The 24,127-nt window shown below is 32.3% G+C and overlaps 1 protein-coding gene across 4 annotated transcripts; it reads right to left on the reverse strand.

Annotated features, from left to right (window-relative positions):
- Positions 1-4: 4 nt before the first annotated feature.
- On the reverse strand, positions 5-23,427 carry LOC100647703. Of its 4 annotated transcripts, XM_003399928.4 has the most exons (13): positions 23,085-23,427; positions 21,908-22,294; positions 10,200-10,262; positions 7,834-8,181; positions 7,290-7,584; positions 4,677-4,818; positions 3,587-3,780; positions 2,657-3,302; positions 2,163-2,317; positions 1,906-2,061; positions 1,697-1,835; positions 657-1,519; positions 5-441 (listed from the first exon to the last, which is right to left on the reverse strand). In XM_003399928.4, exons 1-13 carry the CDS (start codon positions 23,108-23,110, stop codon positions 307-309), a joined length of 3,549 nt encoding a protein of 1,182 aa, XP_003399976.2. In that variant the 5' UTR covers positions 23,111-23,427; the 3' UTR covers positions 5-306. The 4 variants fall into 4 exon arrangements, with proteins under 4 accessions (XP_003399976.2, XP_012170169.2, XP_012170171.2 ...); XM_012314779.3 differs by lacking the exon at positions 10,200-10,262; XM_012314781.3 differs by lacking the exons at positions 10,200-10,262; positions 21,908-22,294; positions 23,085-23,427 and adding exons at positions 9,065-9,116; positions 9,663-9,798.
- Positions 23,428-24,127: the final 700 nt, after the last annotated feature.

Genomic DNA, 24,127 nt, shown 5'->3' on the forward strand with positions numbered 1-24,127 from the left:
TTATATACGAAAAATATTACTGTGTGTGTATTTGTACTTTACAGTACTTAATGATATATTTTACACGAAGAAGAAATACATAGTTATGTTTTAACTGTCGTACACATGTCAAAATGCAAAATATATGAATATTTTTTGAAAACGAATATAAAGTAAGTGTAAATGTTTATTTTTCGATACCGCGTATTCCAACTGAATTGGAACTTCTTAACTATGTAATAATGGTTATATTTTTTAAAAGTAAAGTATAATAAATTATTAGCAGTATTAGAATAACGTAACTGATAATTATTATTTTATAGTATTCTATTGCTCCGATACTTCGGATAAGAAATCCTCGTCAAGTAATAAACTATCATGTAACAAAACCATATTTATGTTTAATTCATCACCAAATTCGTCATCTATGTATAAATCTTCGATGGTGTTGTCTGGAATATCCTGTAACAATATAAGTAAAGTAAATATTTGTCATTTAATGCTTTTCCATTAATTATCGTTGATATTAATATCTGCCTTATTGCATTTTTATATGAATTTTTCTTTTTATTTATATTATTAATTAATAATAAACAAAATAATTAATTGCATAAATGCTTAAAGCATATGTAGTACATATATAGCGTACTATAACTTTTATTGAATAGATAGCTTACCCCTCTGCGTATAGGTAATTTCCCTAAGGCCGAGTTGTTAGCTATTCTCAATTGGTTCAATGTTGCTGGTAAAGAACGCCGCCTTGGTAAATTACTGTGATGACACGTTTTGCAGTTTCTGTATTTCGTACTATCGTTCATAAACGTAAAATCAAGATTTGACATAGCAGACTTTTGTTCATTTTCCTTAATTTCTAATTTAATTTCGACATCGCTTTCCTGAACGGATATTTCAGACTTTTGTGCAGTTTCGGAGGCTTTGGCGTTTTCTTTAATACTAATTACTTTATTGTCTAAAGATTCAGCCTTTTTTTCTTCTGATATCGTATCAATGTACATAGCATTGAATTCATTTGACGTTTCAGCAATTGATTCGCAAACAAAATTTCTGTTATTCGTTGTGTCGTATGAATGGCTGTAGTTTTCAAGGCTAGTGCCTAATGTGGTAAGGCTAATGCCATTATTATTACTAGACTCGCTTTGTGTTTCATTGCTAATCATCGGGTTATTTACATTAGACTTATCGAACAAAAATGATTTGTCTTTTGTCGTTGACCGTTCAATAGCTCTAATTTCCTCGTCGTCCCTGTTATTTTGTAAATCGTACAGATTTTCGAAAATATCCTTCTTGGCTTGATTATCACCCAAATTTACTTCAAAGTCCCGATAAGAGTTTTTAAATGTAGGAGACGGACATGAATCGTTACTATTTGGAGTAACGGAGCGCACAATTTTTGTAGCTCGGTCCAAAGCATCTTTTAAAACTCGCAAGGGTTCGCTCTGAAGACCAGTGGCCGACGTTGAATTGTTTATATTTTCGTATACTTGTTCGGATCCTCCCAGGCTGGTTTCTGTTTTAGTGGCTAATCGTTTTATCATAAAGATTAATTGTTACACTAAAGATAAGAAAATGTTATAAATTTTAGAACATTATAATATAATAATAACTTTTCAAAACTACTTAAACAGGAATAGCATTATTTCAACCTGAGACAAGAAGATTAGAAAAGTATTTTATTTTTACTAGATTGATTTATTACCGTCCGAGTTTTTATTTACGACGTAAGTAATATTGTTGTTGATAGAAATCGATTCTGTCAATTTTCCTGTTTGATTTTTAGTCGTAGCTTCAGTGGAAAGAATATCGCTATCGTCTATCTGTTCTGCAAGGTAGCGCGGCTGTAATTATAAAGTATATAATCGTAAAGATTTCTAGGATTTTCAAAAACAAAATAATATAAATTCTTACAGATTCATCGTTATGCATTTTTCTCATTTTAGATAAGCAAATTAACTTCTCCTTTCTCCATAAAGATGTTTCGAAGAAAGTTTGTGGATTGGGATTCAATACTTGTGGTTGTATTATTGCACCCTTGATGCCCTCAGGAGTATTTAAATAGGGAATCTGTAGCATGCGTTAGAACATAATGAGATTCAATGTTACTTGTTGAAGAACGATCTAGTAGAGCCCAGAGTATCTTAAACTAATTTTAAAGAAAATTGTACCTTGCGATATTGTTGAAACGTTGACTTCAAGTAAATCGGATCATACTGATTAGGAGATTTACTGTATTTTGGTTCTAAGCTAGTTTTGTGACTAGCTGGCTTATGTGGTTCGTAAGCCTTGCTTTTTACGTTAGTGATCATTTTACTGGTCGGACCTGATTTAAGATGATTAAAAAACTACATAAAGTAGTGTTGCAATAATTGAAATATATTATTTATTTAAATATGTTATTAGCATTATATTTGTAACTTTACATCGTTTAAAAATTAATATATAATAATGGGAACGTACATTCGGAAGAATTATTAAACTTTTATTAGAACTTTAATTCATTCTCTTAATTTAATAAAAATACTCCCAATTTTTTGATTGGTCTTTTTAATTTTTCTAGTTGCAGAAAGGAATTATAGATCTTTTACCATTGTATTTATCAGACTCCAAATGATTTCGAAACATTTTTCAAATAATACAAAATAAAAAAAGGAATACGTACTCATATTTGGAGATGTAAGTGACGATTCGGTGCCGTAGAAGAAATGTTGCTTTTTATTTGCCAATGTTTCTTTCACTCGTTTTAAGTTAGTTCTTGCGTCTTTGTAGGATTCATTGTCTGAAGATTCTAACAATGGCGAGGAATAAACCGATGTTGTTTTAGACTCTGTTGCTTCCTGTTGTGCTTTGACTTTTCTATAAGTATTGTTCCACGGTTGCGAAATTTCTTGTGCATTGAATTCTTCATTCCGAATATTTGACACTTCTACGTTAGTAGTCGGATGGTTAATCTTCTTATAACTATTTTTTAAATTGCTAATAATGTTCGTGTTTTTCTCTATATCGTTTCTAGTATTGCCTTTAACATCGTCAGCAAAGAAATTTATTTCTTCGATATCGGGTGTTACTTTTTGATTTGAATTTTGCTTGGGTATTGACTTTCTTGAATACGAATGTTGTTGCCTCGATGAAGAGTCTGGACTTATCGCGGGATGAGATAACTGTTTGGCTGAAACGCTTTTCGTCAGTTTCGAACCCTTATTTTTCGACATGGGAGATTTCATTGGCGAGATATAAATATTTTCAGCTTCGTTATTATTGTTTACGCATTGGTTGACATAAACTGGTTGTTCACGTTCGTATTGCGTCTAAAATTGATGATACATGTTCGATAGAAATTCGTGGCATCTACAAAGATCTTATAGTTTTTAAAAGTGAAAACTGCACAGAAATAAAATTCCTCTATCACATCTATTGAAATTTAATGGACATGTAAAAATGTACAAAATTAGATCGATATTATATAATTTTTTAAATCACCTAATAACAAATTTCATTGATGCTATATTTCTGAATTAAATAAGATGTCACGAGATTTAATATTTTAATGAAGTTTAAATCTAGATTTCTTTTTTTTTTTACAGAAACGTACCTCCAATCTCTGGAGAAATCTACGCATTCTATCCATATCCATTGTCCTTTTGTTAACATCTAATTGTAGTCCAGCGTCTAGTAAATTATGCAACAATGGTGGAAAATCATATAAATCCATAATAACACCACGTTTCCAATGCACGTATTGTCTTTCCACGTCTGCTTTACTATGTCCACTCCATGGTACACACGCTATTTATTAATCAAAAATCAATATTTTCTTATCGACCAATTCATAATTTTACGCATACGGATATTTATTAATGTACGATACAAGGACTAAAATTAGTCGTTGCAGAGAAAAGCTTTCGGTGGATTATTTTCTTTTTTTTTTTTTTTTTTGCTTTTATACAAAAAACGAGGGATGTACAAATTTTAGACGATATATATCTAAAAAATCGAATTTTAATTTTTAGAATATGAAGAAAAAATAACGACATAGAAAGCATTAAACTGCAGGGTGTTTCTGTACAGGTAGTACAATCGGACATAGATGGATTCCTTATGAGATAATAAAACGAAAATATACGCTTGCACAGCTTCGTTCTTGAGAAAATTAAGTTTGAAAATTGTTCGCGTACGATTGCACTACAGATTGCACCAGTAGGTCTTAATTAATCCAATCTAATATAAAATTACGATATACATATTAATTATAAATATAAGAGACACAAATATGGTTGCTGCTATTTCACTTATAATTAAAAAGCAAACGTGCATCATACGCGCATATGTTATCCTGCTTATTATAAGTAAATATTTTGAAATAATAATCGAATAATAAACGCAGTGCCACGAAAATCACACCGTTCGTTCAAAACTATTGAAATCTCAGTGAATGTGATTTCGTTTCCTTATTCGTTCTAAACCTGTTTCATTTTTATATTGAGTTGTTGGTGGCGTTTCTGCTTGAAAAGTTAATCTCCTAATCGTTCAGATTCAGGCGAAGAAATCGTACGATGCGTATGAAATTCTTCGAATACACAAAACTCGTTTCGGATTCTTATACGAATTGAGCGTATTATATATATATATATATAAAATTAGTGGAAGAAGGATCGACGATTCGGATTTGATTGGACACTTACTTGTACACATTTCCCAAATCAATAAAGCCAGTCCGTATACATCGCTCTGTTTATATGGTTCGTAACTGTGAAAAAGTTCTGGCGCTTGCCAGTGAAAAATCTCGTTTCTTAAACGTTCCTCGTATTCTCTCTCTGGTTTTGGCTATAGTAAAATTAAAAAATACAATCTTGTCAAAAGAAAGTTAATAAAAATGCTCCTCAATGGCACTTGTGTATAAATATATAAATTGCGTATTCGAGAAGGTAGATCGGTTATATTCGTAAAAAAAAAAAAAAAAAAAAAAACACTGGCGTATATTATATAAGATATCTTTATACGTTTACAAAATATTTCGTGACTTTTTAAAGTCTATCGATTCTTCTTTATTTTGTATTACTAACTAAAACTTTGATATATCTGTATTACGTTTAAAGTTATATTAAGATATCTTTCATTTCGTAAAGTGTCTTTACATTATAATATGCGCGTACATTGCAACATTAGGCGTTGCTGTAAAAAATATCCGTGGGAACTGAGCGCGAATCGAGACGGAAGATTGTGCAAAATTCACAGAATCTATTCAAACCTTCGCGTGTATGTTAGAGCTGCTTGATTCACACATTCCAGTATAATTCTCGTCGTAAAAATATCTGCAACACTGGTTTTAGGCATAATACCTAAAGTACACAGCACGTAAATGGCAAAATCAGGTTTTCTAGCATTTTGCCACAAAGAAGTATCCATATAAATGCAAGCTGCTAATTAAGCGGAGTTCTTTTAAATATCCAGCAATTCAACGATAAAATATTTTGGAAATATAGACATGCTCTTAGTTGACGAATTAAAAGATATATTAAGTGTTTTGTTTGTGGCGAAACAAACACAGAAAAACGAGAAAAACAGTATATGAATTTAGATTGAGTCATGCGTTCAAAAATAATGTACACGACAGATTCAGCTATCCGCTACCTATGATTAGCGTGAATTTCCATGTTTCATCCGCTGAACGTAATTAACAGTGTTACGGTACAGTGACTTTATTCAAAAATGAACATTTGGTGAGAAGCGATGCCGACAATTTCCTGCTACGAAATACTGTTGGGTGCGTCAATGAAAAAACGGATATGACGTTATACTTAATGTCAGCTGTGTGTAGTTCACGAAATGATAATTAGGGGATTTCGCGTATGTCGGAAGAACCTTTTTTTTTCACATTTCGAATTGATCAAGATTTTGTAAGAATAAAGTAAAAATCGGATACAAAAGAGCATCTAATATTAGTTAAAATATATTAAATATCGCTATACGACACATGTGTCGCATTATAAAATAAATCACATAGATTATAATTTAATGGATATGAAATCTAATAAGCGTTTAATCCTTTCACTGAAATAGTCGAAATCTCGCTAGTATACTTATGCAACGTGCGAATTATTATATTTTTCATCAATGCTCGATCTACCGCATCATAATCAGTTCGTTAACTTCCAATAGTGAAACCAACTTTCAACACACGACTTTTTACCTTTATTGTTCTTTGCGACTGGGTTCTTTCTTTCGTTAATAACCTGACGATTCACGCAGAAAAGAATAATTGCTGTTGGCTCTGTGAAAGTCAATTCACATCGTGCGAAGAGGTAACACACCGATATTTGTTCACAAATATTTTGCATGAATTAATTCCTGAGGATTTATAGAAAAGGAACCGTTAAGTAGTCACACCTTGTAAAAAACAGTCTGCACAACAGTTCCACACGTATGGATTATTTTCAATTAATTTCGTCCGATGACGAACGAGTAATTCGCCATATCATTATTTTTCCATGACAATCAATTTCTTCATTGTCCGCGAAAGAATGTGCAGCGCAAAGATTTATTGAAATGCTTTAATGCAACCTGGTTTAACAATTTATTACGGACGTGCTGTTTTGTTTGTATAAAGTTCACTTATGAGATGCACGTTTCGCCGATAGGTAAATTATCATCCTTTGACAATAAATATGAAACAGTTACTTTGTGTACTTGAATACCAATTGAGAAAGAGCCGGAGTGATCGGAAAGAAAAATCGATCGACTAAGATTTTTTTGACTACGATTACATCAACGAGCATTTTAAGCGGCTAGAGACTTCACGTTTTACATTTGTAAATCGTACGGAATAGCGATTTTGAAACAATGCTTGATTTCTGATTTTACGTTATTCTACTCTTAGATCTTAGTTCATGATAAAAGAATAGTCAAAGAATGGCAAATAATATCCGTCGAAATAATGTAGTAGAAAATAAATATAGATCCTAAATTTTACGATTCTTTTTTAGGTGTTACGCATTAGTAATATTAAGGAGACATTTTCTGAAGGATTATTTACGCGCAAGTCAGCCACTAACGCTTTTAACTCACATTACAGAGATGTTAGAAACATAAGTTATATTGATATCGTTAAACGTCATTGATGAGATATTTATTAGTACACCCAATCCTCTTATGACACGGTACTCTGAAAGTACGGTTCCGATATAACACGGAACGAATGAACCATGTTATAAAAATATTGACCAAGTAATTAATACCAAAGTAATTAATCAACGTATGTCATACACCACCGTAAAAAGATGAATATGTTCACTTACACTGTTGATATGCATGGCCAGTTCCCATCCACCTAGTTTCACGACACCATTAGAAGCCAAATAGACGCAATGCGAGTTGATGGCACTGTGCACGTATCCGCGCATGTGAGAATGTCTTAAAGCATCGGACAGTCTTCCTCCGCATTTCGCAATGTTTTGTAAGGTTAGTCGTTCACCCTGATCGTGCATGTAATGATAAAGGGTACAATCGATGGATTCGAAAATAGAAACTAAACCATGATCGTCTGTGAAGGTACTGGCCATTAACAATAGCACGTTAGGGTGTCGAATCTCCCTAAACAGAAACATAAATATTACAAAGTGAGAAGATAATGCTTATGTATCGTTTCTACTTGTCTCGTTTGATATTATTCATGAAAATTACTCTATTAATTATTTTTCTTTTTTAAACTGTCAGTTGCGAAGATCGTAAAACGTATAACATGTATAAACTGCTTTGTGTAAATTTATATTTTTGAGAATAAAATGAAATAAATGTATCGATAAAAGTCAATCGTTTTATAGAGTATCGATCGGTACGTACGAAAGTACATCTAAATCCGCTCTCACAGCATCTTTGCATTCCGGATGTGAATGCCTCTTCAGTGAAACTCGTGTATTTTGCCATTCTGCAAAAATCAATTCCAGATATCGATCTTCCGTGCCCGCTATCCATCCAATTTCAAAAATCTCAGGAGCTAATATATGCGGTACACCTGGTACGATCGATTTCGATTCTCGTATGTTTCGTTCATTGCCGGATTTATTGTTATTATTCTTTGCCAAAAGGTCTGCCCTTTTCTTATCGGGACTACAAGGTGTCTCGATGTCCACGTCGCCGGAGATTCGTCTTCGATCTATGAAAGCTTGAAGAGCATTACGATAAGATTCGCTAAAAACAGAAGTAAAAATATTATAAGTAACACATAGAGTAATGTATTCGAAAAGGAAATGTTGTATTCCATAATTGTATTTATTAATAATCTATAAATTATAAACATGTTAAAATATATGTACATATTTCAATAAAAATGAGTACAATAACGGATTGCTAGAAATGATTTCATTAAAATATTCTACTATTCCGAAAATTTAATTCTTTTAATTCAAATCACAAATTAATACTACGAAATTATTGCTATAATATTAGGTAAAAATACAAATAAATTATGTAAGTGAAACATTGCATAACAAAGTATTCAATATCTACAGACACTTTAAGAGACACTACTTTTTAATTAATAGAATCAAGTCACTTGACTTTCCCTACAATTTAAAAATTTTATATATATTTATTGATATTTTTAACCCACATTACACCACATCACATAGAATACCGTATAATCAACAAATCACACTCATATATACGATTAATTGATATTGTAACAAATATTACAATAGTAACACCTTACTTACATTAGCTAAGTTGAGAACCCTTTCATAAATGTAACTGTTTTGAGACAATACGAAAAATTCACACATGACAAACGATAATGATAAAATAAAAGACAGACAATGTTTCTAAAGGATAGTAACAGTAACATCGTGTGACACCAAAGTGTAACCGATACCACTTAAATATATAAAGTAAGTTTGAGTGATAATGGTAATGCTTAGAAACTAGAAAATACTACAACCTTCCAAGAAATTAAATATGGCACGATGTCGATTAGAAGAACCACGGTGGATGCTGTCAGTTTGAATTCTCTTTACAATATACACGATAAAATAGGTTAAGACGTTTATTGCTTTCGCGCGGAAAATGTAGCACTTACCTGACAGTTTGTCTGCGATTATATCTCGATCCTTGATGGCTTTTCATTCTGTCTGTCATTTTTTAAATCAAAGTAATTAAATTCTGTTTTACATTTAATAGTTATGTATCCTTCAAACTAAATTCGTGGTGGCACTAGTGTTGTTAACGTGTATACTGGATCGAATTATCGATCGTATATCGATAAAAGCATTCGAAGATGCGCATTTCGTGTTGCGATTGGTACGTTGCAATTTTGAATTCGAGCAGTCTTTTTATTTCGTTATGCAAGCTAGTACAACACTTTAAAAATTATATTGCATTTTTTAAAAAGTGAACGATATTGATTTGAATCAAATGACATTCGAATAAAATGGATTATTACGTGATTATGAACTACGCAGTAGTGGTTTGGTGAAAATTTGGAAGTCCTAAGCAGTGAACAGCATCAATACGGTCTATAGTCGTCGGATAACTACAATCGTTAAACGATTTTCCACGGTAGGTGTGGTGATAATGATCGCTATTTTCTCGTGTTCAGTGAGGTTTAACATATTACAACGAGCCGGAACCCGACCTAACATTGAACTTTTAAGAAGAAAAATACGAGTACTGTATACCTTTGGATATATTATACCATACATCGCAGCAACATAAGTCGGTGAGTACCTCTATTCTATCGAATGTGAAACTTTTGCGAGTGTCACATGTTGTAGTTTTAGATCGTGTAATGCATGTGTCACATGTTCGTATTATCTGCGAATAAATGTACAATACCAAAAAGATACGATGTCTGCCCACTATCATTTTTTTTTTAAATAATTCAATAAATTAAAAGTAACGAATTTTTAGGAAGACATCAAATGGCGGGCTGAAAATCATAGTAGTGTAAGTCAATTCAGCGCTATTGTTCATAAATTGAGCTGTTTTATTTTCATTACTATAAAAACATTCAATCCCTCACCCTATACACACACGCATACGCATATATTTTAAAAATTAAGGAATCACGTTGTAATACAGAATGAAATTATAACCTAGTTAATTATCAAATTGAACGACTAATTCTTTTAACGATTGTAAAATAACCAATGTTCTTAAAATTTTGACTTACATCGTTATAATTCTGAGCCAGCCAAATATGATATAAAACTTACTTATTCAGGCCGTTCTGCTTTTGAGCTAAATTCCAGTCGTTTCGATCTCTTTGTATGGTATCTCTGAAAAAATATATACACTCGTGTCATTGAATTGGCAGTGTGTAATGGAAAAGAATTAGAAACCGAGTTAAGCAAATTCGTTCGATCGATCAGTAATGAAAAAACCATCATCTCTAGATATAAGAAAATTTCCGTAAGAATTGAACTACATTGCAGATATCAAACTAGAAATATTATTAGCAAATATCGTAACACTTAAATACTTTTGAAATCAGAGATATTAAAATAAATTGTAGATCTTAAATTGGCAATATTACAGGTGATGTTAATTGCACTTTAAAGATATTATTAATAATATTAAAATTAAAATTCGTTCCTCAGAGGGAAGATAAGTAATAGACCCGTCAATTTTATTCTGTTACGATTCAAAGAGCTAGAGAGGTTAGTGGAACGACTCGAATGGCAAAAAGCCGAAGCATTACGGAAAGTAAATAGTCTATATCTGTTTTTTGCCCGCGAAATTCCAGACTCCACGAACTTGTACTTTCTCTGATTCCTTTTTCATGGATCGTAGAACAACGACACTGCCGACACGATTATGTATTTCGTTTCTTACTTTGTTCTCTTTCCTGCGCTTCTTCCTTCTTTCCGGTTTACATATCGTTAGCGATGTATTCGTTAACAGAGCGAAAAACCAAATGACAGCTTAAAACGAATGTTTCACGATCTAGTAAATATAGAATTTGGGCTTTTAAATAGAATAATTTTTATCGGACAGGTTTAGCAAATTTTATTACTAAAATTTGATTAGGCTATCTTGAAAATTCTTACAGCTTTGAACTATTCGCTACATTAAGCCACTATATATGCATACATAGCGTTACTTAGGCATATGTACGTTGAGGACCAGGATCCCATGTTGCATGCCAATTTTTTACTATCGCTAAGTGTGCGTTTACGTTAAATATCTCGCAATCTCTATATACATTTTTGGCTCGGTCTCAAATTTTATCAATACAATCGCGATAACCGTGTGCTAATGGAAAAAGTTTCATTTATAAACATTTTCTCCGTTAACTGATCAAATGTTTTTACGAACCATTGTACTTGCGACATTAAATTCAGATATAACAAGTATCATAGAAATGTTGAAGACGATTCAATAGTTACTATTTAAAATTATTATTATTTAAAGTTATCCGGTCATAAGATCGCGTAGCTAGAAAAGTAGACATACTTACAATTGACGAGATCAAGCGTAAACGGTAATTTCTTCAATTGAATTTAAGTATTAAACAGGATTTCGTTAAGAAATCCCTGCAACCAATTGCTGGAACGATTAATTAAACTCTGCGTAATGGTTACATCGAGTGGTTAAAATTGATCCTATTAGTGCTGAACTTATTCTTCTGTAAATGGTGTTGATAATTATTAACGTTGCCTCTACGTATCATTTGATTGAAATCAACTCGTTGCATTTTTTATAAATAATATGTATATTACAATATCTGTATACTTTGACTATTATAGACGATTTAATTGATTAATCAATTTTATGAATCGTTTAAGTTGTAATCGATCTTAAAAGAAAGACTAATTGAACGACCGATAAAATCGGAAAGTGAGTAGCGATAACCTAACGAACTTTATCGATACTAACGTCCATAAAGTTTTTTCATCGTTTTATCGATGAACACAAGTCGAAGCATAATTAAGACTCTCTAATTTACACTCGAAGGTAAACGAAACACTTTATCTTGCGGTTCGCACAAGGACTTACATATGGATATCGCTCTTCTTTGAAATTCAATACGAATCGTAACAACGTGCACAATTTACAGAGTAGCAATTTTTACGTCTATTTCTATGCCGGTGAAATCAGGAACGCCGGATGAAGATAGGTAAGATACAGACGTAACGATAATGCAATCTGATAAACTGTAATCTACTAACTAGCGAGAACGCTAGCAAAAGTAGTACGCTTCCGTGATTCACTTCGTTTGAATATACTCGCTTAATTAAAGCTAAATACTAGCGACTGTTTATTAAGAACGATATCAAGTCATTGAACGTTACGATAGTTTAACGATTATTTCATTCGATAATAATTTTCGTTAGAAATAGACGTCAAGGAGTAAATGAAAAAATGAGCAAAATTTCCAATTAGTTTGCGGATTTTTATGCAAATTCGTATTTTTATATAACTCGAGAAATTAAACCTGAGTAAAGATTCGTTGTTAATTTTGGTAAAGATCGTTTCACGCTCCAGGTATTATAACAAAGAATTTACTTTTTCCAGACTTATATGAGATATTTACACGATTATGTCGATAAATTTATCGTGATGTTATTTACGATATATTAAATTAAAGTTACTCAAAGAAATAAAAGCGAATAAATGTCGTAAAATAAGCGATAAATGTAGCTGCATTTTTCTACAAATTATCGAAAGATGTGTGCTCGATACATATTTTGTCTATGTGGTGCAGATTAATCATGACAGAATAAGGAAATTAAATACAAATACTGCACATCCTATGACCGCATTTCACGTATCTTCGGCTAATAAACTAGGTGACCAGTTGTGTCTATTTTTTTTTTTTTAAATTATAACTAGTTCGTTGACAATCTGAAACAAATATTTTGAATTGAAAATTTATACGTTATAAGAAAATTATTTGCGTAATATGCTGCCTTTTGTGAAATCTTACTTTTATAGCAAGTGTATTGGTACTTGATAGTTTGAAAGATCAATCTCAAAGACCATCAACCATGTCTCATAGCAGTAAAACGAAATTTTTAGACGTTAGAATATTTAGCTAGTGTGCAAACGTTGTGAAATAATGTTTCATTTTAATTAAAGTTTATCGATTATATCAAATATAATTAAAACTTCAAAATATTAAAATTCTTACTTATACTTTTGACAAATTCGATAAATATTCATTATCAGACTGATTGCACAACCGACGATTATTAATATTAAACGTAACGTTCAAACAGATATCAAAACGAATATCGGTCGCTTCCAATCTGCAATTTCTTATTAAATATCAACGTATATTATGCAATCGTTATCGCTGATTAAAGAAAAAAATAAGAACTGCGATGATATGATTTCTTAAAATAATTTAACACGATCAGCGAAGAAACAGGACGTGACGTTTTAGCTTGCGCTTTAAATTAATTCCGCCGATGTCTATGTACTCCTCGTTCATATGGCGACATAACTATTAACAGAGAAAGCATATGGTATATTAGTATGCTTAATAAACCCTTATTGTGTGCTTGTGCAGCGAAAACTGACCTGCCGCTATTCTCAGATCCGCATCGTCACAGTTTCATTAGCAGCAATTATGTAATGCGAATATGTGAAATAAGATGATTCGCGAATTTGTCACAAGACAAACGCAAATACGAACGCTAAAATAAACTTTTAACACAGTGTAACGCGAATACTGCAATCGCTTCTGATATTAAAAATTGAAATAATAATATTACAAATATTTCACTATATATTCATATAGTATATTTTACACTGGCAATGAAATTTACTATTTCGAAAATCCAGTGATTTTACCGAAAGGGGGAAATTTTATCTCTTACAGTCGATAACGAGTAAAATCGAAGAGTTTAATTTCAAGTTCGAAGATGAATCTAACTTTCGCGAATAAAATATAACAGTTTATGGCAAACATATTAATTATATCATTTTACGATAGAATTGATCATTGTTGGACATAAAACTTCAGTTTCAGTGAAACGTTGTAAAAAAATGTAATTATCATTCTAATTGCTCCAGACGTACGATATTATTCAATATTGTTTTCTAGTATTTCTTTCAATTTTATCTCTGTAACGTTCCGTTAGCTTTAAACAAATTGGCCACTTCTACGTCTGTCTATCGAACGATACAACGTAATTGGTCGAAATCTTTCGTATTCTCTTTTGTATACTCACTTAGAATATTCGTTTGCTATGATTTTACGTAGAAAACATTTGCTACCGGTAAGCGTATGATCGTTTAGTTAGGAGCATAATGGAGGTCGTTATATCGTAGCAAAGCTACGTTGATTCTAAGGTAACGGTTTAACTGTGCTCACCTCCAAACCATACAAAAGACTCTGTTCTTTTTTAGCGTAATTAACCCGTATCTTTGATACGCTTGGAACTTTTCGGGACATTTTCACAAAGCAGAAAGCAAACGGTATTAAGGAGAAACTCGTCCGGCTATCTATTTTTGTCTGATCGTTGTCTATCGTTCGATCGAACTATTTATTCGCCAGCATTATGTAGCATCTATCTCGCATCGTATGTTTCACGACACAATCGTTCGATCGTTGTCTTTCATTGATATCGAATCTTTCCATCGCTGTCGTACGTAAGATGTTGAAACAAGCTTTTAGATTAACGAATATATTTATGGAATAGAGCGCTTTATCAACTTTCTCGAAACTTTGTTGTAAATACGATAGAATGATATATTCGTAATTAAGAACGTTTGCAGTGTTGTCGAAATTTCAATTTTACGAAAAGAGTTTATATTATCCCGAATCTGAATATCGTAGGTTGTTGATCTTACAGGATGTTAATTTCGTGGACCACTAACTCCATTGAATTTCATTAGTACGGAACAGCGGTTTAACGGAATTTTCATTTTAAAAAATACCAAGAATTTTAATTTCTCAGAGTCGTATTCGCGAATCTATCGTATATAGACACGTATTTTTAGATATAATTAATATATATTTGTATCGACCAATTGGAAAATTAAGCAACGAGTTATATAAATTTATATACGAATTTTACGATAATTCTAACTTCATAACATATAATGGCAAAAGTTCCTTAAATTAACGTTGATACTAATAACGTTAATATCAGAGATATTTTGTTTTAAACGGAAAATTCTCTCTGAAAGAGTATCGACGTTAAAGGAATTTCAACTTCACAGAACATTAGTTCCATGGGATTTTATAGAGTAATGGCCTTCACGGATATTCCAAGTGCATAGTGTTTGATTTTAAACGCGCACTATATCAGATGATATTTCAATTTCAAAGGACATCAACCACGAGGAATTTTAATATCGCTAAATGTACATAACTGTTCATAAAACATCGCGAAACCTTATGAGATACAATACTCCTTATGAAAAATATTCTCTCTCAAGTAAAATTTCGATTCTAAAGAATAGTTGAGTAATGTCAAGAAGCAGAAGATTATTTCGGCCGTATAGAACTTTGTGAAACAATATCCATCTTGAAGAATCGACTTGGTTCTACTAAATATCACGGACAACTCGTCTCAAACGAAACTTACTTTACTAACTTTGGACAACTTCACGCACTTGCAAACATCGCGGAAACTTCGACAGCACGGAGCAAACTGCGGTAACATTCCACTTGAGACATTAAGAGTAAACAAAACTCGGACGAAATCGAACACGAACTATAAATTCGATGAATAACCACGGTAACGTTCACGGTTGTATGGACCAGTGATGTAACTAATACAGCAGATCGTCATTTCTCGCCGCGAACTATCCAAATGTTTTGGAGCAGGGGAACCGGTTGCAGCGACGTCTATGATAAAGCATAATTCTCTCGTTGACGAGCTGTGTTATAGGCGAAGGTTACCATGTTCGTGTCGCCGGTTTATAAATGGCATCGGCACCAAAAACTCAGAGAAAAAGTGTTAGCGTGTGACATGCGTAACGTGTCGTTGAGATCGCGAGAAATGCCATTGCGAAACGCTTGACTTTTACCTGACGTGGACAAAATGTACCTTAAGATTCTGCTCAAAGTCTGAAACGTTTGGGATACGAGGAATGTTGAGAAAGAAAGTACGATATTAAATTTTGAAACGAAATGAAGGACATTCTTGAAGTTAGACAACGATAATGACACGGCGAATGTAGCAAAAATGTACAACATCGAAGACACCTTTATGTTGAGATATTTAGGAAAGGAAAGTTAGATCAGGATAGGAAAGCTAGGTTTAAAATACAAACAGAGAATATAGTTCAACGTAATTTTAAGATAGTAAAGGATTCGTACAATTTAAAGACAGAAAGAGGTACGTGAATGGATTAAGGTTAAATTTTGCTTTTTATTAACTGTACCGAATACCGAAGGCTCCATCATATTCTCATCAAGTACGTATTGTTTTATGATCGAATTCTAGCGTAGATTTAACAATTCGCGCTTTTTTAGAAGATTATTTTTTGCGCGCTAGCTCTTCCAGAGAATGATATAAAATAAATAAAAAATACAAAATTGGATCGAGTATTTTTAGATGAATATATAATAGGTACCTGTTTCTCGTTTCACACATGTTTTACTCTTATATCTGTATTTTTAAATGAAATTAATATTCTTATCGGTTTTACGTTATAGCAATAAATTATGGTAAATTACGTAGATATTAATATTTCCTCTAATGGGTTTCGTAATAACCGTAGCGTTCTAATTACTCTAATGCTCTCCTGCACAAACTGTGACGTGAAAAAGAAAAAAGAAAAACTAGTAAAGCGAATTCCATATTTCCAACGCTTTTTTCCGCACGTATCCTGGAAACTCGATCACTCGTGACACGTTTGGGAATTAACGCGAAGCTATTCCGGTGGAATTTATTTTTATCGAAAGTTTCCATTGCAAAGATTCCTTGTGAAAGTACTGACATTTGTATAGTTAATTGGATCTACTTAACATTCAATTACACGATGTTAATTTCAACCTAACGATAAATAGCTCTTTCTATTATTACTTTCATATGCAAAAATCGTTTAGTTCACAGAACCATTTCTTCTTTCACGTTTTTCCTCGGGAAAATATCTTCATAGATACGCAATGAAGATGCAAATTTATTCCATTTAGTTACTCCTACTTCTCTGTGTTAGTTAAAAGTTACTTGTGCAAATTTTTAACCACGTACTTATTCGACGATCTAATATCAGGCATCAACAATTATTCAAATATCGATTATCTTCTTTAGCGCTGGATTTACCAGAGTGATTACTCTTTCGAATATTATCTATAGACCTTTAATGTGGCATTTTTTGAGATTCGAACGATTTTCGTTCAAGCACGTTCTACGCGAACAAAGGTTCGTTTCCTCCTCGATATGTACGTTTTCGTTTGTCCTCCGTTTTCATTTCTTTTTTACAAACGCAGTTTCAACGTTAAATTGAATTTAATCGAACCTAACCCAAACTTAGCGTCGTATATGAACGTTTAATTATCGAAAATATAAAATATTTCTTCCAAACGAAATTCAAACGTTTCTTCGTTGAAGATGAAATCTTTATTCGGTGCCTTATCCATCGAGGGACTGTTCTATCGAATTAATTTCACCGACTCGGCGTTACGTAAAAGCGGACCATTTTCTCCAAATATAGGTTGAGGCACAGAACAATCGTAATAAGTGTCACACGTGTGATATATTTAGTAACCATAATTATCGTATTCATTGTTGTAACGCGGTGAAAGAAGCGACTGCTCGTTTGTCACTGCGCGCCGCGTCGGTTCGAACAATGTGGTCTCACTTTGTTGAACACAGTTTCCTGTGGTAGATTTGCTCGATATGACAGTAACAGTGAGAATTTGCAACAAAAAAACGTTACCGTCGGATTTCCTACCAGCCATTCTTATCTTCCTATTCTCTTTTTTATTACCGAACTTTTAGGCAATTTCAGAAATAGCGAAAATCCAAGCGATACCGAAATATTCTCAAATCGATCGAGCATTTCTTTCGTCGAACAAGTATTTTCTACAATTTTTAAATTACACCAGTTGCACGTAGGGCGATAAAATATTCAAACATAAATTGTTGGCTCTTTTTAACTTTAAATTAATATCATTAGGTTGTACAGTACTTTGTGTTTATTTCTACTTTATATTTTACGTGGCAAAGATCATTAGTGAGCTTTATTATCGTAAAGGTACAGAATACAAATTAAAATTAAATACTCTACAGATGAATGATTTAAACTAAATTTCATTGAAATTATTATGGCCACCTATGATCTCGACAATAGCAGTTCGGTAGTTGTCAACTTACCAAAACTATTTGACGAGAAGATATTTGACGATTCAATATTTACTTATGAACATGTTCTCTTCTAATGATTTCGTACGTTTCACCGAAACTGTTCATATCACGTTGTTTACCACCTCACGTAAAACGTGCAAAATTAATTCGTCCATTCGCTCACACGGAAGGAAGAAATAGTTGCGTAATAGAATTCGGTCATTGGATAAACGTCCAAGAAGTACGTAATGACGAAACAATACGCTATTGTCGAGTAGCAACTAGACAGTCTACTGCGTCATAAAATTTGTTTTCATTTTGAAGGTTGACTTTGTTTTCCTCGATGTCGTACAACGTATATTCGCCAACGAATTACGATTTTCGAACAAATATCGCTTATGACTTGCAAGACGTATTATCAATAATCGTATCTTATAACATTATTGATATAGTATATAAATACATATAAAATAATGTAGTACAGTTTTATTAAAGTTTCAGAGTTTTTAATTTCTTGAATCAGAATAATTTCGTTAAAGTACAAGATTTTTTATAAGTAAGTAATGGAAGTATTTCGTAAAATAATGAAAGTAATACAATTTAAATTAATATAGATAAATTAAATTAAAATAAATAAATATCGAATGGACGAGTCTTAATTAAAGGGCATGTACGTATGTATTTGTACAATAAAAAATTGCAAAATGATATAATTACTGTATGTGTCTGAACAGAAAAGAAAAGCTTTATGTACGTGTTTTTGCTACAAAATTGTTTCTTTTATAGTAAATGAGCGTCACAGGAGGTCGTAGCACCCATTGATTGTAACAAAAGTTGCACAGTAATTACCTTCGAAACTCTTTAAAACGAGTCTTTGTAAACACACAAAACTGCGTTGTGCTAACAACTGTCACATTAACAAACCGACTGTTAACAGCTTTATGTGCTTACGTTTAACGACACTATTCTATACCTTGAACAAACGTGAATTTACATGGTTTCTTAAAAAAGTTACACGTACACAAATTTATTTTTACTAAACGGAGGACCGATACATTTTCTCTATTTTTTAATTAATTCGAGAATCTTTCAAATAAAATAGACCCTCGATTATTATCAGAACATCAAGATTAACAGAAAATTTGGACGTAGTCTCTCGTAAGAATAATAATTAATAAATATCAACTTATATCTGATATAAAAACTGAAAGAATTTACTACATTTTGATTCAAAAGTTTTTATTAAACATTGATATTAATATTTATGAAATAAAATATATGATTTTATTCATAAAACAGTTGATAAAATAATTTTAATAATATCTTGTAATTTATTCTTAACTATTTGGAAAAAAATTTTATAAACAAGATTCGACTAGCCGAAAAATTTCATTACGATCAGTTTGATCAGTATCTGTTTTGACGATCGGTATCTGGTTTAGAAAAAGTATGTTCCTGCTGCAAATGATCGTAGAGCGTCTCTAGTCTACTTATTACTTCAATTGATATTCGACATAGGTCTAGTCTACTTAATATTCTAATTAATATTCGACACTTTAATGTCGGAGCGTCTTATGAAAGTCAAAAATTTGTTCGTACATGCATCATGAATGTCTCTAAAGTACTGTGTTCTAAACTTGAAACGTATGATACTAAATCTTTCATCACATCATTCAGGAAAGATACGACTATATATAAGCGATCGTGATGTTTATAAATCTTTTAAGCGTTCGTGTGCAATAATTCTATCTCTGGTTTATTACGGTTTAAGGAACCTTATCAGGCCAACAGTTTACCACGCGATTACGTTAAGAGAAAAAGAATTAAAGATCAAACAACTGTTGGATTAGGTTGTTCGACGATATAGACTTTTTCAAGCGACACCGGTTGAGACATAATTTTGGAGATGTTGCAATAAATAAACCGCGATTTCTTCCTTCTATCTTTCGTTTCGTTGTATAATAATTTTTGTGTTTGTCGACAGAGTAGGAAAGGAAAGAAATTAACGCTTTAATAATTTTACGTTATACGTAAAACACATTAAAATTCAGAATAATATATATATATATATATAAGCGTTTAAATTATAATGTCGTTTAAAGAAAAATAAAGCTACATTCTAGGAAATTATTTTACTCGCGGTAATAAGGAATCTCGTTATTATTAGCATTTTTCTTTCTTCGAAATAACTTTTCATTGACGTTAATCAAGTTTTTCAGCTCACGAGTTTGTTACTGGTTAATTACTTTTTTCTGTTTTGTGCGAAATATTACTTCCTCTTCACGCTTCGAGCAAGGTGTACTAAAGTGGTTAAAATAAAATCACGCATAAAATAATGCCCGCGATGCAATGTTTTGGTCATTAGATATCGTTAAAAAAAGAGTTATACGACTAAATTCCTATGCTTAAGTAATTAATAGAAAAAGATCGAGTTATATCGTAATTGTAACAGTTTCTATTACATAAAATTGGAAATGTCACGAATATAAAATTACTCCGAGCGTGTAAGTAATACCTTCTAGCCGTATTATTATTCTTAATAAATAAAGTGTAGAGTGTATAGAATATGATTTTAATTTATTAAATATCTTCGTCCTTGCCATTCGAATAATTTATCTCGTTCACTTGCAGAGACAGTGATATGATTCCCAATCTTTCGAGTTTTAAATTTCCTGAAAGTCTGTGACCTTTAATCGGTAAATACACTAACAGTTGGAATTGTATTGCGCCGAACGTTTCGAAGAATCATTTTCTTTAAACCTTATTTTTTATCTTCTCTGTTTAACTGTTTTCAGTCGTGTCACCTTTATTTTAAATTTATGACAACTACGCGAAATACGATATTTAAAAGCAATGTTGTTTATACACGTAACAACGTATCAGTACGTTTTCGCCTTGACAAGCAGCGCAAAATACCCCGCGTTATATTTTGCTTAAACAATAAGTACAGTTACATTACTAGTATGACATTATAAGACTGTCAATGGCGGTGTAATTATGAAAGTACATGTACAAAACGCTATTCGTTATATTTCATTGCTTCTTTACGAAATAAGTAGGACTATATCATCCAGAATCGTAATATAATTAAGAAATCACTAATAACTATGTAATCGATGGAATATTTGCAAAGTGTAAGGAAGTTTCCAACGTTAAAATCTACAGGAAACTCGATTGGCAAATAGTAACAGATGATTTCGTATGTGATTAATTGACAATAAAATAAAGAAGAAAAAAAAATAATGTTACTATACGCTGTCAATAAATACAAACGTTTGACAAAAAAAAAGAACAGTACAAAGGCTACATGCTACGATATTCGATCTTTCTAAAATGTTTATCACAAGTTCGTTGTAAAAATTTCTTAGAAAGTAGCCAACAAACAATACACGTTTCTAATCTAGTAGCATTCTAATTAACATCACCGCTATAAACAATTTCAAAGGTAAAGCAGACGTAAAAATATACAATTTGCATATTCGATCACCAATAACCTTGAAACTATGTACTACATGTTGATCACATTATCTACAGCCTGCTACACACGTAATATTTTTAATTGTTTATCACTAGATCGTTTCATACAGATCAAAATACACACTGTCCCACAAGCAACAGTAAGTGACAAGAAAAAATGAAAATGCAAAAGTATACAAATAAAAAAGAAGACTTACTTTCTGAGCCACTTGAACATTCCCATCATACCCATTGCGCACGTGGCGCATCGGCCGACCGTATGCAAATTAGTTTGGATGAAATGACAGGTGAACACCACGATCCCAATAATCACTGTGAACACGAAATTGGAGCGCGACGCGTACGAATCGAGCTGATTCGCTTGCTTTTCGCAACTGACGACGGATTGACCGGCGCTTGCGCTCGTGCTCGTGCTCGTGTCGTAGCGACACTCACTTCTCACACTTCTGACAACGCGACTGTCCGCCTGTTTGCCGTTCTCTGTGAATCCTAGTCGTGCAACTACCACCCGCTGATCCCCACTATCGATATCTTGCCACGATTTTTCGTATCCTTGCGTATCCTTGCTTCGTAGTCTCGAACAACTACGTACGTACACAGGAAATTGTATTTTATTTTTTTATACACATCGATAGAGCACAGATAGAGTTTCGCCATTATATTTCATTATATTCTAATCATTCTTAGACGGAGTTTGGAAATTTTTCACGTCAGAACCGAGAGTCTCGGAGGAAATAAGACGCGTCCATACGTAAAATAGAAAGATCAGTTGGCGGAGTTTATTCGATTCGGCTAAAACTTTCAAATTTTAATATCTCAGATTTTTTATTTCTGGAATTAACGAAGGATGCGAAAGTCTGACAAAACTAATGTCGGCTTTTACCAACGTTTTTTTTTTTTTTTATGTTATTGGAGCGCTCGAGAATGTGGAATGTTTATAAGTAGATTAATATAGGATATACATATACAAGTTTTTACCATTTTATAATATAATTAATTAGAACAGATACAAGAATATAATATCGTAAATCAGTATGTTTCGACTGTGCAGAAATTTCTTTACTTTATATACGATCGATGTTGTTTCGATCGATCGTTACTTTTAATTCAAACGAAAAATAAGCGATAGAGTATTAGAAACGATACGTTAATCCGGAGTTAAAAAAGAGAGGAACCGCACTTTGCATTTTTCTAAGGTATTAACAAATTATATTTATATGAATATGAATCAGAATATACGAGTATCGATTGCATCGAATTGGTACCTGTTGACATATTGTCATCGTTGAAATTAATAGCGCATTTATATTACGTAGATGAAAAAGTAAACAACGGTCTTCCATATTTAAAATATCATTACGATAATTAACTTACCCACTCCAATGTGGTATACCGATCATTTTTGTAATTCGACTGTCCAACTTGAGATAAATATATTGTGATGAATTAAAATATGTTTTGTGTAATTAAAGTTTAAAATTGCCCAACCGGTTGTCAGAAGTTCGTGAAACAATAGTTTCGTGTCACAATGTCACCACTGAATCTCACATCTATTTAAGCTCTTCGTTGATCATCATACTAATCGAAGCTAGTACTCGTCAAAAATACCCAATGCTGAATTTCAAAATTTCACGTCCAATTTTACGTATATGGAAATCTCAATATTAATACTCTGCACAGAGAGCATACGGCATCGTGTCAAACGAGCCAACTTCCGAAACGAGACTCAATGACAAACACTGATGTAGGTATGCGCGTTCAAATTTGACAACAAACTTTTTCTTTAGTAGACATACGTACAAGCGTTTTTAATTCGTCGGTAGTTTCTGTTTAGAACTTGCTAGTTTCTGTTATTATACATATTTGCACCGGTGATTACGAAAGTAGTCGTAGAATCAGTCAAGAATAAAAAAATGAAAATTAGTCTATCGTTTATTTTACGTTGCGTACATTTATGTCGGAATAATCTGGATTCATGTTTGCAAAATAGTAGAAATTGAACCGTTGGATTGAGTTGACTGTTACGCCGTTAAACAGGATTCAATCCGTGCGTCACACGCAAAACTGTAAATACCGATTATCAGCGAAACATTTATATTCGTTGACGTATTTTGGATTCTCTTAATAAAACTGTATATTTTGCATAATGTAAAGCAACGAGATGGTTATTTATTAAGACAGTTCTGTTATCGTATAAAATGTTTAAGATTTAAAAAGGTCAGCTTAGTATACGAGCTCTTTCGCGAGTTTGGTTTTAGTCTTCGTCGTTTAGATTTAATTAATTGAATTTTACCGTGATTTATCTGTAAACTAAATAAATATTTTCCATGTAAATAATTTGACAACAAATGTTCGTCATAGAATTTTTAGCCGAATTGTATTTTATTTAAAATTGTACGTTAAAAAATTTGCAAAAC

This window comes from Bombus terrestris, chromosome 12 (assembly GCF_910591885.1).
Source record: "Bombus terrestris chromosome 12, iyBomTerr1.2, whole genome shotgun sequence".
In the NCBI taxonomy this organism is placed as follows: Eukaryota; Metazoa; Arthropoda; class Insecta; order Hymenoptera; family Apidae; genus Bombus; species Bombus terrestris.